Source organism: Pipistrellus hanaki, assembly GCF_964339955.1.
Source record: "Pipistrellus hanaki genome assembly, chromosome: X".
Classification (NCBI taxonomy): Eukaryota; Metazoa; Chordata; class Mammalia; order Chiroptera; family Vespertilionidae; genus Pipistrellus; species Pipistrellus hanaki.
In genome coordinates, this window is record NC_140524.1 from 7,901,153 (window position 1) to 7,921,208 (window position 20,056).

General features: G+C 44.1%; 1 protein-coding gene across 6 annotated transcripts in view; it reads right to left on the bottom strand.

The window, feature by feature from the left end:
* Window positions 1-14,390, bottom strand: part of PHF8 (PHD finger protein 8) — a 76,507-nt gene extending 62,117 nt beyond the window's left edge. For 4 of the 6 annotated variants that reach the window (XM_084871035.1, XM_084871034.1, XM_084871033.1 and 1 more), the window contains exons 1-2: window positions 14,254-14,390; window positions 13,225-13,413 (exon numbers count right to left, since the gene is read on the bottom strand). In XM_084871035.1, the coding sequence (XP_084727161.1) occupies window positions 13,225-13,322 (98 nt within the window). In that variant the 5' untranslated portion in view covers window positions 13,323-13,413; window positions 14,254-14,390. The remainder of the gene's footprint in view (window positions 1-13,224; window positions 13,414-14,253) is intronic. The other 2 variants (XM_084871032.1, XM_084871031.1) reach the window with 2 other exon arrangements.
* Between the last annotated feature and the right edge of the window lie 5,666 nt (window positions 14,391-20,056).

The following is a 20,056-nucleotide window of genomic DNA, read 5'->3' on the forward strand; positions in this document are numbered from 1 at the left end:
ATCCTCAACAAAATTCTAGCAAATCGACTCCAGAAGAACATCACAAAGATCATACACCATGACCAAGTAGGATTTATTCCAGGAATGCAAGGATGGTACAATATCCGCAAATCAATAAACGTGATACATCACATAAACAAATTGAAAGATAAAAATCATATAGTCATATCAATTGACGCAGAAAAAGCATTTGACAAAATCCAACACCCTTTCCTGTTAAAAACTCTTAAAAAGGTGGGAGTACAAGGATCATACCTCAACATAATAAAAGCTATATATGATAAACCCACAGCCAACATTATACTCAATGGGCAAAAACTAAAACCATTCCCTCTAAGAACAGGAACAAGACAGGGATGCCCACTCTCGCCACTCCTGTTTGACATAGTTCTGGAAGTACTAGCCATTGCAATTAGACAAGAGGAGGAAATAAAAGGCATCCAAATTGGAAAAGAAGAAGTAAAGTTATCCTTATTTGCAGATGACATGATATTGTACATAAAAAACCCAAAAGACTCCATTAAAAAACTAATTGACTTAATAAATGAATTTGGCAACGTAGCAGGATATAAAATTAATGCCAAGAAATCCATGGCATTTCTATACACCAACAGTGAAACTACAGAAACAGAGGCTAAAAAAGCAATTCCATTCACCATCGCACCAAAAAAATTAAGATACCTAGGAATAAATTTAACTAAAGAAATAAAGGACCTATTTGCGGAAAACTACACGACACTGAAAAAAGAGATAGAGGAAGATGTAAGGAGATGGAAGAACATACCATGTTCATGGATTGGTAGAATCAACATCATCAAAATGTCCATACTTCCTAAAGCAATCTATAGGTTCAATGCACTCCCCATTAAAATACCAACGACATACTTCACTGACCTAGAAAGAACTCTCCAAAAGTTCATTTGGAACAATAAAAGACCCCGAATAGCCACAGCAATTCTGAGAAAGAAGAGTAAAGTAGGAGGGATCTCAATACCAGACTTCAAACTATACTACAAAGCCACTGTTCTCAAAACAGCCTGGTACTGGCACAAGAACAGACAAATAGATCAATGGAATAGAATTGAGAACCCAGATATCAACCCAAATCACTATGCTCAATTAATATTTGACAAAGGAGGCACGAATATACAATGGAGTCAAGACAGTCTCTTCAATAAATGGTGTTGGGAAAATTGGACAGACACATGCAAAAGAATGAAACTAGATCACCAACTTACACCATTCACAAGGATAAACTCAAAATGGATACAGGACTTAAACATCAGACGGGAAACCATAAAAATACTAGAAGCATCCACAGGTAGCAAAATCTCAGACGTATGCCAAAATAACTTCTTCACTGATACTGCCCCTAGGGCAATGGAAGCTAAAGAGAAAATAAACAAATGGGACTACTTCAAAATAAAAAGCTTTTTTACAGCAAAAGAAACCATCAATAAAACAACAAGAAAGCCCACGGTGTGGGAGATCATATTTGCAAATATTACCACTGATAAAGGTTTAATCTCCAACATTTACAGACAGCTTATACAACTAAATAAAAGGAAGATGAATGATCCAATTAAAAAATGGGCAATGGACCTAAACAGAATATTTTCAAAAGAAGACAGAAGGAAGGCCAAAAGGCACATGAAAACATGCTCAAAGTCACTAATTATCCGAGAGGTGCAAATCAAAACAACAATGCGGTACCATCTCACACCTGTCAGAATGGCCAACATCAACAAATCAACAAACGACAAGTGTTGGCGAGGTTGCGGAGAAAAAGGAACCCTCGTGCACTGCTGGTGGGAATGCAGACTGGTGCAACCACTGTGGAGAACAGTGTGGAGTTTCCTCAAAAAACTGAAAATGGAACTCCCATTTGACCCAGTAATCCCACTTCTAGGAATATATCCCAAGAAACTAGAAACACCAATCAGAAAGGATATATGCACCCCTATGTTCATAGCAGCACAATCTACAATAGCCAGAATTTGGAAACAGCCTAGGTGCCCGTCAGCAGATGATTGGATCCAAAAACTATGGTACATCTACACAATGGAATACTATGCTGCCATAAAGAAAAAGGAATTCTCATCATTTGCAGCAACCTGGATGGAATTGGAGAGCATCATGCTGAGTGAAATAAGCCAATCAACGAAAGAGAAACACCACATGACCTCACACATCGGTGGATGATAAAGATCTTTATAAACTGATGAACCAAGAGACAGATATAGAGAAAGTAAAGCAACAGGCAGACTGTCAAATTACAGTGGGGAGGGTAGGGATATCAGGGGGAGATAATAGATCAACCGAAGGACTTGTATAAATGCATATAAGTACAACCAATGGACATAAAACTATGGGGAGGGAGGGGATGTGTGGGAGGGAGGGAGGGGGGCAATAAAATAAATCAAGAAAATATGTAAAAAATAAATAAATAAATAAATAAATAAATAAATAAATAAATTAAAAAAAAAAATGTGGGCTGTATGTGAGTTTATAAGCCTGATTTTCTCTATCTCCCACAACGTCTTGAAAATACCTTACCCTGAACAGTGCTTTATACTTTCTATACTACTGTATCTTATAGCAAGAGTCCAAGAGACCTAGGTTGGACTGATGATTGAGCAGCTAATTGGCTGTGTAACTTTGGGCAAGTTATTATGGGAGAAAATAACAGATCCAAAGAGCTACTGTGAAGATTAACTGGTCACTTCTGGTTATGGAACAACATGGAATAGACACACCTCTCCCGATTCTTCCCACTAAGTACAGCTAAAAGTCTTGAACATTGTATTCAAAAAAGTCAGGCAACTCTGAAAGATGGTGAGAAGGCACCCTGACTAGGGACAACAGAACCAGAGGTAGTAGGTGTGAACAGAAACCAAATGGGGAACATGGACTTCCAGTCCCACCTGGTATAACAAAGTGGTACCCATTTCCCCTGCCACTGAAAGGCAGTGTTTGAAGAGATCTGCGAAAACAGAAGATATAATATCCAGAATCTCATAGCACAATACAGTACCCAAAATATCCAGAACATAATGAAAATAATCACACATCATATCAAGGACAAAGAAAATCACAACTTGAATGAGCAAGAAAAATCAATCTCAACACTGAGATGACACAAATGTTGAAATTATCTGACAACTTTAAAGGAGCAATCATAAAACTGTTTCAATGAATAATTATGAACATGCATGAAACAAATAAAATAGAAAGGGTCAACAACATAAACTGATGAACAAAAACAGAGACAGAGAAGCATCGATCGGATGCTCAAACCTCAGAGGGAAGTTAGGAGACGGTGGGGGTAAATGGGGGGAGATCAACCAAAGAACTTGTACACATGCATATAAGCATAACCAATGGACACAGACACCAGGGGGTAAAGGCATGATCGGGGGAGCAATGGAGTGATAAGGACACATATGTAATACCTTAATAAAAAAAGAGACTCTCCACAAAGAACTAGAAGATACAGAAAAGAAACAATGGCACTTTTAGAAATGAAAATATAATAACTTAAATGAAAACTCATTCAATGAACTCAACAGCAGAAAGTAGACTACAGGAAAAAAAGTAAACTTGAAGCTAGAACAATAGAAATTACCTAAACTGAACAAAAGAAAGAAAATAGATGGAACTATGAACAACTATATGCCAAAAAACTGGACAATCTAGAAGAAATGGATAAATTCTTAGAAATAGAAAATATACCCACCCTAAATCAAGAAGAAAATACAACCTGAACAAACCAATTATTAGTAAGGAGACTGGATCAGTAATAAAAAAAGACTTCCCACCCAGCTGGTATGGCTCAGTGGTTGGGTATCAACCTATGAACCAGGAGGTCATGGCTCGATTCCCTGTCAGAGCACATGCCTGGGTTGCAGGCTCAATCCCCAGTGTGGGACATGCAGAAAGCAGCTGATCAATGATTCCCTCTCATCATTGATGTTTCTATCTCGCTCTCCCTCTCCCTTCCTCTCTTAAGTCAATAAAAAATATATAGTTAAGAAAAACCACCAACTTCCCAACAAAGAAAAACCCAGGACCAGATGGCTTCACTAGTGAGTTTTACCAAACATTAAAAGATTTACCACCAATTCTTCACTAACTCTTCAAAAAATGCAAAGAGGATTTCTGGATCTTATGGTAACTTAAAAAAAAACAAACAAACAAAAAAAAACACCTCAAAGAGGAGGCAACACTCCCAAACTCATTACATGAGATCAGCATTACCTTGATTTTCAAAAATGCCAGATAAGTACATTACAAGGAAAGAAAACTACAGGCCAATATCCCTGATGAATATAGATGCAAAAATTCTCAATAAAATACTAGTAAACCAAATTCAGCAACACAAAAGGAACAGTTACCATGATCAAGTGGAATTTATCCTAAGGATGCATGGATGATTCAACATAAGAAAATCAATAAAGGTGATAGCCCTGGCTGGTGTTGTTCAGTGGTTTAGAGCATCAGCCTGCGCACCGAAGGGTAAAAGGCAGGTACCTGGGTTGCAGATTCAATCCCTGCCCCCCACTCCCACCCTCTGTGGGGGAGTGTGCAGGAGGCAACTAATCGATGTCTCCCTCACATCAATGTCTATGTCTCTCTCTCTCTCTCCTCCCTTCCACACTCTCACCAAAAAAATCAATGGGAAAAATATCCTCAGAGAGGATTCACAACCAAAATATAATAAATTTTAAAAAATAATAAAGGTGCCGAAACCGGTTTGGCTCAGTGGATAGAGCGTTGGTCTGAGGACTGAAAGGTCCCAGGTTGGATTCCAGTCAAGGGCATGTACATTGGTTGTGGGCACATCCCCGGTAGGGGGTGTGCAGGAAGCAGCTGGTCGATGTTTTTCTCTCATCGACATTTCTGGCTCTCTATCTCTCTCTCCTCCTCTCTGTAAAAAAAAGAAAAAAAAATCAATAAAATATATTTTAAAATAAAAAATAAAAAAATAATAAAGGTGATACATAACATTAATAGAATGAAAGAAATAAACCATATGATCATCTAAGATGCAGAAAAACCATCCGACAAAATACAACATCCAATTATGATAAAAATTCTTTAAAAAATGGGGTATAAAAGGAATGTACCTCAACATAATAAAGACCACATATGACAAGCACACAGCTAACATTATACTCAATGATGAAAAGATGAAAGCTTTTCCTCCAAGGTCAGGAGCAAGACAAGAATGCCCATTCTCACCACTCCTACTCGACATAGTTATGGAAATCCCTGCCAGAGCAATTTGGCAAGAAAAAGAAATAAAAGACATCCAATTTTCAAAGAAAGAAGAAAAACTGTCTCTACTTTCAGATGACATGATTTTATCTAGAGAAAATCCTAAAGACTCCACACACACACAAAAAAAAAGTTTAGGATTGAATCAACAAATTCAGTAAAGATGTAGGATATAAAATTAACATGCAGACAATCCTCGGGTTACGTTGGACTCGATGTACATCGTTTCATGGTTACATAGCCATCTCCCATTTAGTTATGAAAAAGAAAGTTTTATCATTTCAACGTATGTACATATGTGCTTTATGTTTTTTATTATTATTTACCACAAGTAAAGGTCAGGAATTGTTATCTCTTTTAATTTTTTTTTTTTTTTACTGTTTCACTTCATTACTGCTGTGTATGTGCTCCATATGGGTGAGTAACATACATGCTTATGTAGTGGGTTCCGACTTACGGCGAAAATTGAAAATCGCATACGTCGCGCCGTAAGAACAGATCTCCGACATAACCCAAGGACCTACTGTATAGGGAAAAATATTCTTGGGTGAGGATTAACAAACAAACAAAAAAGATTAAAACAAAGACAAACCCAAAGAAATCCATAATGAGAAATAGCATAATCCACACCTATGTTCATTGCAGCATTATTCATGGTGGTCAAGACATGGAGACAACCGAAGCATCCTGCGATAGAGACCTGGATAAAGAAGATGTGGTCCATATGCACAATGGAATACTACTCAGCCATAAGAAAGGATAAAATAGTGCCATTTGCAACAACATGGATGGACCTTGAGGATACTATGCTAAGTGAAATAAGTCAGTCAGAAAAAGCTAAGAACCATATCATTTCACTCATATGTGGGATATAAAACTGAAACTTGTGAACAAACAGCAGTGTGATGGTTGCCACAGGGAAGGGGGTGGGAGAAAGGGGTCCTAATATAAGGTGACAGAAGATTTGACTTTGGGTAGTGGGCACACGGTGCAATATATAGATCTTGTAACACAGAAACCCACACTGAAAACCTGTACCGTATGTTGTCAACTAATGTCATCCCAATAAATTTTTAAAAATAAACTAAAGTGAACAGCATAGTCAAACTCCTAAACACAAAAGACAAAGGAAAAATCTTGAAAGCAGTGAGAAAGAAATGACACATTACCTAAAAGAGAACACCAATTCAAATGACAAAGGATCTCTCATAAGAAATTAGAGAGATCAAATGGAAGTAAGTAGCACACTAGTTTTCAGTGCTGAAAGAAAAGAACTGGAAACCCAGAATTTAATATCAAATGAAAAGACCCTTAAGGAATTCAAGGGAAATCAAGACATTTTCCTAATACTTGGAAAGTAAACAACACAGTCTATATAATTCATAGGTCAAACAAAAAGTCTCTAAGGAAATTAAAAATGACATTGAACTACATGAAAAGGAAAACATATCAAAAGTTGCAAGACAGCTAAATCAGTACAAAGAGGGAAACTAATAGCACTGAATGCATTCGAAAACAGGAATAGTCTCTGGCCAGTGTGCTCAGTGGTTGGAGCATCAGCCCCCACACCGAAGGATCAAGGGTTCGATTACTGTTCAAGGGCACATATCTGGGTTTTAGGTTCCCGGCCCTGGTCAGGGCACAAGCGGAGGCAACCAACCTTCCCTTCGATTCTCTCTAAAAAAAAAAAAAAATCAATGGAAAAATATCCTTGGGTGAAGATTAACAAAAAAATAACAACTCTAGAATAGTCTCAAATCAATAGCCTAAGCTCCCACCTCCAGAAATTAGGTAAAGGGGCAAAATAAATACAAAGCAAGCAGAAGAAGAAATAATTAGTGCAGAAATCAATGACACTGAAAACAGAAAGATGATAAAGTTAATGAAACATAAAACTTGTTCTTTGAGGCCTGGCCTGTGTGGTTCATCCAGAGACAGAGAAACATCGATCAGAATGTCAGAATGTCAAACCTCAGGGAAGGTAGGGGATGGTGGGGGTACTGGGGGAGAAATCAACCAAAGGACTTATATGCATGCATATAAGCCTAATCAATGGACACAGACAACAGGGGGGGGGGGTTTTAGGAGCATGAATGGGCAGGTGGGAGGTAATGGGGGAATAAGGACACATGTGTAATACCTTAATCAATAAAGAAATTAAAAAAAAACAATGAACAACATAAACTGATGAACAAAGAGAGACTGAAGCATTGAACAGACTGTCAAACCTCAGAAGGAAGGCAGAAGATGGTGGGGGGTGGTTAAGAGATCAACCGAATAACTTATATGCATGCATATAAGCATAACCAATGGACACAGACAGTAAGGGGGTGAGGGCATGTGCTGGGGGGTGGGAGCGAGCGGGGAGAGGTCAATGGGGGGAAAAGGAGACATATGTAATATTTTCAACAATAAAAAATCTTAAATAAATTCAAAAATGAAATCTAGCCTATGGAAGACATCAGAGATGTGTGTGGGTTTAACTATCGTGAGCAACTATGAAAAGTCCACACTATTTAGTAATTTTCAATTGTGCTGAAGTACAAACTTAAATGGAAGGGGGTGTATGTGTGTTTGTGTGTGTGTGTGTGTGTGTGTGTATGTGTAAAAGCAATGTACTGAGCAAGCAAGAGCAGTCATGCACCACGGGCATGATTCTTAGCTGGCCTTCTTGTTCTTTGGCAGCCCATAAAGACATGCATGAGAAGAAATAAAAACTTTTATTTAAAAAATTAAGGCAGCCGAAACCGGTTTGGCTCAATGGATAGAGCGTCGGACTGCGGACTGAAAGGTCCCAGGTTCGATTCCGATCAGGGGCATATACCTTGGTTGCTGGCACATCCCCAGTAGGGGGTGTGCAAGAGGCAGCTGATCGATGATTCTCTCTCATCGATGTTTCTAACTCTCTATCCCTCTCTCTTCCTCTCTGTAAAAAATCAATAAAATATATTTTTTTAAAGTGAAAATTAAAAAAATAAATAAATTAAGGCAGCCCTAACCGGTTTGGTTCAGTGGATAGAGCGTCGGCCTGTGGACTGAAGGGTCCCGGGTTCAACAGGTCAAGGGCATGTACCTTGGTTGCGGGCACATCCCCAGTTAGGGGTGTGCAGGAGGTAGCTGATTGATACTCATATTGATACTTGATACAAGTTAACTTGTGTCAGGGTATGCACAGAAATATCAGACTTACCACAGAAATGTGATTAAGGAGGGGCCTGACCCACCAACTCACTTCTATATTTGTAAATTTGGAATTCTTAAAGGCCTCAGTGGTGTTCCTTGTAAATGTCAAGTCTCTACTGTGCAAAGATGTCCACTACACAATGCTTTCCACTTTAATTAGCACCCATATTAAAATTCAAAACATTTACAGAACCTCCTGTTTCTCTCACATCACAATCTATACTAATAAGAATAATATGCTAATTAAACAGTCAACCAGACATCTTCCGGACAAAGCCACGGTGGGTGGCGGTGGCTGAGGCAGGGGTGGTTAGGGGCATTCAGTCCAGCAGGGGAGCAGTTAGGGGTGGCCAAGCTGGCAGAGGGGCAGTTAGGGGGTTACCAGATCGGTGGAGGACCAGTTAGGGGGCAATCAGGCCAGCAAGCAAAGGCAGTTAGGGGTGATCAGGCAGACAGGCGAGCGGTTAGGAGCCAGAGGTCCCAGATTGCAAGAGGGATGTCCAATTGCCGGTTTAAGCACCATCCCTGAGGGGTCCCAGGTTGGAGAGGGTGCAGGTTGGGCTGAGAAGATCCCCCACCCCTGTTCATGAACTTCGTGCACAAGGGCCTCTAGTCTATATAATAAAAGCCTAAGTGACCGTTAAGGCGGAACGACCAGAATGACTGGTTGTTATGATGTGTACTGACCACCAGGGGATAGACACTCAATGCAGGAGCTGTCCCCTGGTGGTCAGTGCACTTCCAGTGCACGCCGCTCAGCCAGAAGCTGGGCTCACAGCTGGCAAGCACAGCGGCGGTAGAGGGAGCCTCTCCCAGCTCTGTGGCAGCTAGCAGATGGGCAGTAAGGAGCAAGGGGTACCGGACTGCAAGAGGGATGTCTGCCTGCCAGCTTAGGCCCAATCCCCATGGGGAGCAAGCCTAAGCCGGCAGGCAGACATCCCCCAAGGGTCCCAGACTGTGAGAAGGCGCAGGCCGGGCTGAGAGACACCCCCCCCCTCCAGTGCACACTGGGCCTTTAGTATTATTTATAACACAAAAAAGTACAAACAACATAAGCATCCAGCCACAGAGGCAATGACAACATAAGCATCCAACCACAGAGTTAAGTGAGGCCAAATACACATGGTGGGATATCAGAAATCAAGTAAAATATTCACAATATAATGTAGGAATAAAAACTCAGGTTATAAAATGATATTTATAATAAAACCCCATGTTGTAAAAACATATACGGTATTTATATTCTAAGTCAAATTACTGCAGTTAGCCCTAGCCAGTATTGCTGTGGCCAGGCAAGGGTGAGGAACGTCTGCAAAAATCATTTGGTCTGGCCCTGCCAAGGCATTAAGAGTGAGTTAATTAAATGTCTGACCAAATACAGCAGGCTAATTTTTAAGTGGATAATTTTGTATGGTCTGTGAATGATGCTATAAATATCCAATGGCCTTAGCAGTAAAAAAGGTCCCCACCCCTGGGATAGAGTGTCAACCAAAGGGTCACTAGTTTAATTCCTGGTCAAAAGCACCTACCTGGGTTGTGCGTTTGTTCGCTTTCTGGCCCAATCGGGCACGTGGGGCACATACAGGCACATGTGGGGGCAACTAATCTTTGTGTCTCTACACATCTGTTTTTTTCTGTCTGTCTCTCTCTCACTCCCTTTCTCCCTCCCTCTAAAAAATCAATGGGGAAAAAATGATGGGAGTTAATGCAACCAAAAATGTAAGTGTACTGTGCCGAACAGTAGACTTATAGGTAAGTTTTGTTTCCTTCTTTATTCTTTTTCTATATTTTCTATAATGAGCATGTCTCCACTCTATAGTTGGGGAAAAAATTAAAATATTATTTTAAAAAGAAATATGTAACTTTCAGGGTTGGGTGTGGGTTAAGATAATTTAAGCGAAGTCCTATCCTACATCCTATCAGTAAGCACTGAGAAACCATTCCTTCCTGTTTCTTGTACCCAGACTGTGAAAATGGGGTCTCTATATTGTGGGCAAGAGTTCAATTTCCAGATTTGAATCTACACACGTCCCACACAATCCAAAGCAAGGGTCACAGAGAATAGCTCTTTTCATGAAAATTCATTCCCTTCTTCATTGAAAAATGTAAGGGGTGGGGAAAGAGCGAATTGGTAAAGGTGGTCAAATATATATTAATGAAAGGAAACTAGACATTTGGTGGTGAGCACAAAATAGAGTATACAGATATATAACTATAATGCTTTACAGCTGAAATTTATATAATGTTATTAACTAATGTTAAATGCACTCAGTATGGCCCTAGCCAGTTTGGCTCAGTGAAGGGTCCTGGGTTTGATTCCAGTCAAGGGCACATACCGGGGTTGTGGGCTTGATCCCCAGTGGGGGGCGTGCAGGAGGTGGCCAATCAGTGATTCTCTCTCATCACTGATGTTTCTAACTAACTCTCCCTCCCTCTTCCTCTCTGAGATCAATAAAAATATTTTGAAAACAAAAAAAAAAAGAATAAAGAGGGCATGTGAGGGGGGTGGGGGAGTAGGGAAGGACAGGGGAAAGGTCAATGGGGGGAAAAAGAAACATATATACTACTATTTGCAATACTTTAAATAATAAAATTAAATTTAAAAATAAATAAAAATAATTTTAAATATTAAAAAAGTTAAATTCTTATCCATTTAAAATTCCCAATATAAAGTACAGTTCTAAATATTATATATATATATATATATATATATATATATATATATATATATATATATATATAAAATGTACTCAGCATCTATTATATGTTTAGGTCTAAACTAGATTCTGAGGATACCAAAAAATAAAAAGATGACATCTCTGTCCTCAGGTAGTTCCAGCTAGTAAGTGACATAGATGTATTTATAACTATGATATGATGGAATAATTTCTTTTGGTAAGGATGTACACAAGTGTAACGGGAAGCCAGTGGAAGAAGGCCTTTTACAGAAGAGGTATATTGTGAGTTGTAAAAGACAGGACATTAGTCAAAATAGAATGTGCAAAGACAGTCACAGAAAATTTGTTTTAGAACAAATGGCATCAACCTATGAACCAGGAGGTCACAGGTTCAATTCCTTGTCAGGGCACATACCCAGGTTGTGGGCTCGATCCCCAGTAGGGCATGTGCAGGAGGCAACCAATTCATGGTTCTCTCTTACATTGGATGTTTCTATCTCTCCCTCTCCCTTCCTCTCTGAAATCAATTAAAATTTTTTTTTACCTATAAGTAGTTCAAATCTTGCTAGGACACAAAAAATAAGGGAGGACGAGTGGCAGGAACTGAGATTGAGCAAATAGATCACAAAAGGTCTTGTCTGTCACACAAAGAAGGCTGAAGAACTTTATTCTGGCCCAGCTAGTGTGGCTCAATGGTTGAGTATTGACCTGTAAACCAGGAGGTCACAGTTCGATTCCTGATAAGAGCACATGCCTGGGTTGCGGGCTCAATCCCCAATGTGGGGCGCGTGGAAGGCAGCCAATCAATGACTCATCACTGATGTTTCTATCTCTCTCTCCCTTTCCCTTACTCTCTGAAATCAATTTAAAAATTTAGGAAAAAAAAAGAATTTTATTCTGTAATGGAACCAACAAAAAAATATTTATTTAACAGTGGAGTGACTTGATCAGCACTGGCAAAGATATAAGGAGTCCTGAAAAACATCTTAATCCCCACTTATTTTCCGAGGGAAAGAAAAAGTCCCACCCCTTACGTCTGTCCCCTCTGAAATGAAATAACATGAGGCAGTAAACAGAACTCTGCACCTGGCCCACAGGAAAAAGTCAATAAAAATCAGTTGAATATGAATTTGGATGTGCTACATGAGGCAGTCCCTGCTGAGAGCAGAATTTTAGCCACACCAGCGCCTTGTTTGGTCCTGGGTATATAACAGAAACAGCTCTTTGGAAGGGACTAGTGACTGAAAATTCTAAAATCTAACAACATGCAACGGGAGGAGGGTGCCATAGACCGATTTGTTGTACTCCAGTGTACAAAGGCCTCTCACAGTTTTCTTCCTAGACCTGGGATTTAAGTCCCAATAATGGGATAACATTACAGTTTTATTCCACACACTAACCTCTCTAGAACCCTAGATAACAGGTGCTTACGTGCACACATGGTAAACTGGAGGGAGATCATGAGTGGTTTTACTGCTGCTGTTTTACCCAACATCTCTTCTGCTTAATTCAATCTAGTTAGATGCTTCTGCAGATAAATGCTATAGAAATAAAACACTGTTGCATTTCTGCCTCCATTAACCGGGTGCATGCAAAACGCTTTAAATAATCAGGAAGGATGCACTAGATATATTTTATAGGCGAAGACAATGAGGCAAAGAGAAGCAGTGCAACTTGCCCAAGGCAAACTTGCTACAATAAATCACAAAGCCAGAACTCAAATCTGTCCTTATTGGCCTCGAATATCCAAAAATGTAATATTGTCTCCTCCTGAAGCCCGGACTGAGATAAAATTATCAGCAGACAAAAATGGTGCTTTGAAGGAAAGAAACTATTTTCTAAATTAAAAAAAAAAAAAAATCCAAAGAAGGGTGCCAAGCAAAAATACATAGGGAGAAAGAGAAGAAGAAGAAAAAAAAAAAGAGGAGAAAGCAGAGGCCAATGTCAGCTAGACCCTAGCGGGAAGGAGGGACGGGGGAACCTGGGTCTGGGAGGCGGATTGGAGGAATCAAGTTTGAGTGGGAATGCGAACCAGAGCCGGCAGAAAAGCCAGGGGAACACCTGTCCCCCGGCCTGCCTTCCTTACCTGCCGTGAAACCAGTCCTGGCACATGTCACACTCGATCATGAAGCGGGTCACATCGTAGGGCAGCCGGCACAGGCAGTACACCGGCACCGTGGCCATCTTCGGCTGGCCTGGGAGCCTGGCGTGGCCAGCCAGGTTCAGGGCGTCCCGGGGACGGGAGGCAGAAGCACGCGTCCTTCCTGGACCTGGGCTGGGCACAAACACCACTTTTTCCCACGTCAATCCGGTGCCCGGGGTACCCACCCTCCGTCCGCGAACGGGCAGTGACCACAGCCGGGGTGCAACACAGGGGTGTGGCTGCAGGGGGCAATCGGGGAGCGCCCACCGGCTTGCACGAATAAAGACCGACGCCGTGCCCCGGAGGCTTGGCCCCCCAGCCCTCCTCGCTGCCTCCTCGGCCCCCACCCCCACCCCGAGTCCCTGAGAACTTTCTGGGGTTCGGGGAGATAGCCGATGCTTTAAGGAAGCTTCTTTGAGCCCTCGCTGCCCAGAGCGCTCTTTATTACGAGGCCAGGAGGAGGCCGGGGGGACCCGGCAGAAGCCCCTCTGTCTGCCCCCCAACAGGGATGGGGAACCCACGGACCCGGGCTCGCTCCCTCGCAAACGACCCCGCCGCCTTCGGGAGCAGGACGGAGGCGCCCAACTCCAATCACAGTTGCGGGGTCCCGTTGTGGGAACTCTCCCCGTCATCCCAGCCCGGCCGGCGGGAGCCCCCGCAGCCCGACGGCCGAGATCCATCACCGCCCCGCAACTCGGCAGCTCGTCGTCTCTCTCCAGCACGCCCGGGTGCTCCCGGGGCACCCCGACACTAAACAGGGGCGCCCCGAAGCCCCCCGCAACGGAGCACGGTTCCCTCACACTCCCGCAAGTGAGCGAGGGTTTGTTTGCTCCTCGCCGCTCGGACCCTGGCAGGCATCTCCCCCCTCCCCCCTCCCCCCTCCCCGGGAGGAGGTCTCCCCGCCCCCCCCCCCCAAAACCGGACCAAGATCGCCCCGTCTGACAGGAAAAGCCTCGCAGCCCCGAAACTTACGAGAACGTCTTCGCACCTCCCAGCCTGACAGGAATCTCCTCACACGCCCGGGCTGACAACAATGTCTACGGTCCCGGGCTCGGCGCGGACCTCCGCGTCCGCCACGCCGCGCGGACCGCTCCCGCCGGCGAGGCTCCGTGCGCCCCCCGACGCGCCGGCCGCGGGGCTCGCTCGGGAGCCGTAGGCGTCGCTCGGCGGAGGCTCGGCCGGCAGTTCCGGCCCCACCGGCGGCGCGCGCCGGATTCTGGGATTTTCCCGGCCGCGCAGCCGACCTCGCCCGGCGGCCCCCGCGACCACCCGCTGGGGCTCGGCCCCCGCCGCCCAGCGGCGCTTCCGGGCAGCTCTCCGCGCGGCCCGGCCCCGGGCTCGGCCGCCAGGGCCTACCGGAGACCGCGGCTGGGGCCTAGTCCGGAGGCCGCCGCTCGCGTCGTCGCCGGCGCGGCCGGAGCTTCGCGGCGAGCAAAGCGACGAGGGAGGAGAGGACCCGGCGGCCAGACGGCGAGGAGAACGGCCCGGAAAGCCGCCCGGAGAAGCCCGGTGGCGGTGGGAGGCAATTCGGAGTAGTCAATAAAGTTTATTCAAAACAACGAGGAAGTGGAAGCGCCGAGAGGGGAGGAGAATACGGGGTAAACAGCTCCCATACTGAGAGTGGCGGCGCGGCCGCAAGGAGGCGGCGCGACAGCCATCTTATGAGGGCGCCGCACGCGAACGCCGGCAGCGGCGGCGAGGGGCGGGGCCTGGCGGACGCCGGCTCCCGCGTGACGTCGGGGGGCGGGGCCTGTCTTGAGAAAGGGGGGCGGGGCCCGGCTGCCCTGGGACCCGCTCGCCTCCTCGGGCCGCCCAATGGACGCCGAGGGCCGGGAGCCGGGAGGCGGGGGAGCCGCCATCTTAGACGAGGCGGGCGCTTGGCTCCATTTTGAGAGGGGCCAGAAGCTTCCAAGCCTTCCCCCTCGGGGCCGGCGGGGAGGGAGGCGCTTCGCCACCACCACACAACGCCCTCCCAGCCTCTCCTCCCACGAGAGGAGGTGGGCTCTGCCTGGAAGCTGCAAAATGAAGAGGTGGCGTGGGGAGGGAAGGGGAGTCTGGGGCCAGGGCGGAGGCGGAGTCTGCATCCAGCCTTCCGTTCAGGCTCAGACCCTTTCACTGCATCTCCGAGGCGTGTGTGTTCCTCGCTGTAAGGAAGCTCCGTTGGGATCCCCAAAAGGAGGATCCGGTTTTAGAGGTGACATGTATTTCCGAGCTGGGAAGCAACCTTACGCCTTCTACAACCCCCGCGTTCTGTCCTCGGTCCCGTTCCTGATCATTTGTGTCCATTTCCTACGGTAGCTCCCTGGGACCTCTCTCCTCTAGCCTTATTGCTTCGCTTCAATGCAGTTCAGATCCAGTTCAAATATTTCCCCGCGCAATATATATATATATATATATATATATATATATATATATATATATATATATATATATATATATATATATATATATTTTTTTTTTTTTTTTTTTTTTTTTTTTTTTTTCACTGTCCACGTCCCACGATTTTCTGACTCCAGCCAGCGGGTGAGGTGGGAGAAGACATTGAATGAATGGAGCTCCACACACCTGCTTCAAGATGGCGCTGGTTTGCTCAGGCAATTGAGAATAGTCTCCAGGAATCCTCTTACTATTGGATTTTCTTAAAGGGTCCCACGCTTTAAAAAAAAAAAATTGAGAGTGTGCGCATCACTTTTATTCATGATAGTGGGTTAGGCCCTGGGGGTGCAATGATGGACAGGGGGACTGTGCAGTGAGAAATTTCCAGCCAGTGCAGGATGCCAGCTTGCAAATCAACAGTTGGAGTACAAGTCCAGTAGGCACGCAGATGCCTCTTGCAATGTAAAGCTAAGAAAGTGCTCAGCAGCTGCTTGCTGCTGTCCAGGGAGATTTCACTTCGCATTGCAGATGAAAGCATCAACAAATATAAATGCATGCAGACACCTGGGGAAACATTTGCACAATAAATGGGTATTAGATTTTATCCTGCAAGCATTAAAAAAACACTAAAGGTTTTTGAGCAAGAACAGCTGAGTGGCATTTGTGTCTTAGGCACAGGACATGCCAGGTTTACTGGCACCTAAAGCTTATACAGTTTGTGGGACTTTAAGAAAACAATGCACACTTGTGCCCGACTGGCATAGCTCCGTGATTGAGTATCCACCTATGAACCAGGAGGTCATGGTTCCATTCCTGGTTTGGGCACATGCCAGGTTGTAGGCTCGATCCTCTGTGTGAGTGCAGGAGGCAGCTGATCCATGATTCCCTCTCATCATTGATGTTTCTCTCTCTCCACCCTTCCTCGCGGTAATCAATAAAAAAATACATTTTTAAAAAAGAATATACACTTGTGAATACAAAATTAGGTTCAAAGGGTAGGCAGAATATTTCCAGAAGCCATTCCTGAGCAATAACTATGAATAGAAGTTATATAGACACATATAAATGTCCCAGTAAACCCAAACTAAATATGTACCCCAAACAAACTTCCACTTAGCTGGACCTCAAAAATGTCTGAAGCAACGCCAACACCACCTAATACAGGAGAAAATGGCACCAGGGAAACTCCGTGCAAAGGGATAGCAGTTGTTTTCAATGAAATCTTTATTGTTGAAAGTATTACATAGGTCCCCTTTTTCCCCCATCGACCCCTTCTAGCCCGCACCCACCCATCTCCACCTCCCATCCCAGGCCTTCACCACCTTACTGTCTGTGTCCATGGGCTATGCATGTGTGCATACAAGTTCTTTGGTTGATCTCTTCCCACCCACCCTCCCCTGCCTTCCCTCTGAGATTCTGCAGTCTGTTCCATGCTTCTATGTCTCTGGATCTATTTTGTCTCTTAGTTTATTTTATTCATTAGATTCCACATATTAGTGAGATTATGTGATATTTGTCTTTCTCTGACAGCAGTTTTTTTATGTTTTTATTAATCTTTAGAGATAAAGGAAGGGAGAAGGATAGAGAGGTACAAACATCATCAGTCGGCTGCCTCCTGGATGCCCTCCATTGGGGATCAAGCCCACAACCCTGGCATGTGCCCTGACAGGGAATCAGAATCAATCCAGTGACTCTTGGTTCCTGGATTGACATGACACTCAACCACTGAGCCACACCAGCCCAGCTGGGACAGCAGTTTTAACCAATAAGTATATTTTACAAACTTTATAAAACACATGACCAGCCGTAACCGGTTTGGCTCAGTGGATAGAGCGTCAGCCTGCAGACTCAAGGGTCCCGGGTTCGATTCCAGTCAAGGGCATATACCTTGGTTGCGGGCACATCCCCAGTTGTGGGGGGGGGGTGCAGGAAGCAGCTGATCACGGTTCTCTCTCATCCATGTTTCTAACTCTTTATCCCTCTCCGTTCCTCTCTTTAAGAAATCAATAAAATATATATTTTTAAAAGAAAGTTTACTAAGAAGGGCGCTCACTTCAGCAGCACGTCTATTAAATTGGAAAGAGAAGATTAGCATGGCCCCTACACAGGGATGACATGCAAATGCATGAAGTTTTCACACACAAAAAAGAATGAGGTAAGAGACTATTGCATTAGTCATGAGAAAAAAAAAATGTGGCCTCCGTCAGGATAGTTGTAGCAGGGGTAGAAAAGGATCAGATAAGGAGAGATTGAACAGGCAGAGCTTGGGGACATTTGACCCAGAGATCCCACTTCTTAGAATATATCCTAAGAAACTGGAAACACCAATCAGAAAGGATATATGCACCCCTATGTTCACAGCAGCACAATTCACCATAGCTAAGATTTGGAAACAGCCTAGGTGCCCATCAGCAGATGACTGAATTAGAAAACTATGGTACATCTACACAATGGAATACTACGCTGCTACAAAAAAGAAGGAATTCTTACCATTTGCAGCAACCTGGATGGGATTGGAGAGCATAATGCTAAGTGAAATAAGCCAGTCAATGAAAGAAAAATATCACGTGATCCCACTCATTTGTGGATAATAAAGAACATTATAACCTGATGAACAAAATGATAGATACAGAGGCAGTAAAGCATCAAACAGTCAAATGACAGCGGGAAGGTTAGGGAGAGGTGGGGCAAATAAGAGATCAACCAAAGGACTTATGCATATAAGCATAACCAATGGATGCAAAACTCTGGGGGATGAGGGCATGTATGGGAGTGGGGAGGAGGGGTAATGGTAAGATATGTGCACATATAACACCTCAAAAAAAATGGAGGTAAGCCGAGACCGGTTTGGCTCAATGGATAGAGCATCGGCTTGGGGACTGAAGGGACCCGGGTTCGATTCCGGTCAAGGGCATGTACCTTGGTTGTGGGCACATCTCCGGTAGGGGGTGTGCAAGAGGCAGCTGTTCGATGACTCTCTCTCATCGATGTTTCTAGCTCTCTATCTCTCTCCCTTTCTCTCTGTACAAAATCAACAAAATATATTTTTTTTTTAAATGGAGGGAAAAAAAAAATAGCTAGTGAGGGGAGGGGGTGACGGGCTAGAGGGAGTCAGTGGGGGAAAAGGGGGGACATGTAATACTCTCAACAATAATTATTTTTAAAAGAAAAAAATATTTTAAAAGGAAGAAAAAACAGGAGTGGATGAGTGAGTGGAAAGAGTGTGGGTTCATTTCTGGGTTGTGTGTCAGAGTGGATGGTGATACCACTGACTGAGGGAGAGTACTCAGAGGAAAAGCAGGCTTGGTAGGGAAGGAAAGACTAAGTTCAGTTTGGAGTGTGTAGGGTTAAGGTGTATGTGGAACAGTAACTCACTCCACCATTCTTTATTGAGCATCTACTATGCACCCGGCAGGGTGCTGGGTGCTGAGGATGTAGCAGTAACAAAAATAAGGTCCGGGCCTTCATGGGGCTGGCATTCTCCTGGGGGATCAGTCAATAATTTAACAAATAATTTCATTCATGTATTTATTGAGCACCTACTATATACCAGGCACTGTCCCATGCACTGGGGATTCAAGGATAAACAAAACCGAAATGGCCCCGGCCTCCCTGTGATTCACATTCTGGTGAGGGAGATGGACAATAAAGTGAGCCAAATAAGAGAATTTCAGACTGCAGCGAGTGCTCTGAGGAAAATAAAGCAAGTTATGAAATAGAGATTTGGATGAAAGATAGTCGATTTGAGATAGGGTGGTGAAGGAACGCCTCTTGAAGGTGCCAAGTGAGCTGAGACCTGAATAACAAGAAGAGTTGGCCAGGGACAAGACAGGAGGCATCAAAAGTGCCAAAGAAAAGCACCTATTGTGGCGGGAGGGTCAGAGTTCAGAGCACCCTCCCAAGAACGAGCATTTCCGATGGGCTGGGTGGAGTACAGGGGAGTTGGGGTGGGTTAGAAGACGTGAATAAGAGACCATGTGTGTATCCTAAAGGAGTGTGCGTACCGTCTAATGAGGAAGGTAAGGTTCAAAGAACAATCACTAGTTTGAAAGAGGTCAAACTCTAAGTGCTAACGAGATGTTTGAGCAACATGTGTGGGAACAAAGGGAGTCACAAGTCATTCAAATATGTTCAGCGGGTGTGTCAGGGAAGGCTTCATAGAAGGCGGCATTTGACCCAGGTACATGGGTACCCACCCCGAGAAGTCCCTCCCCCGTGCTCTTGGGAGGTGGGGTGTGGGCACTGAAGGCTAATGGGGAAGGCAAAGCTGTCCGGAGACTGAATCTCAGGCAGTTAGATTTGCTGGCAAAGGGATTCTTGGTACTGCCATGGATTAACAAATACAATTTCATTCATATGTTTATTGACCACCTACTATATACCAGGGCTGCTGCCCCGG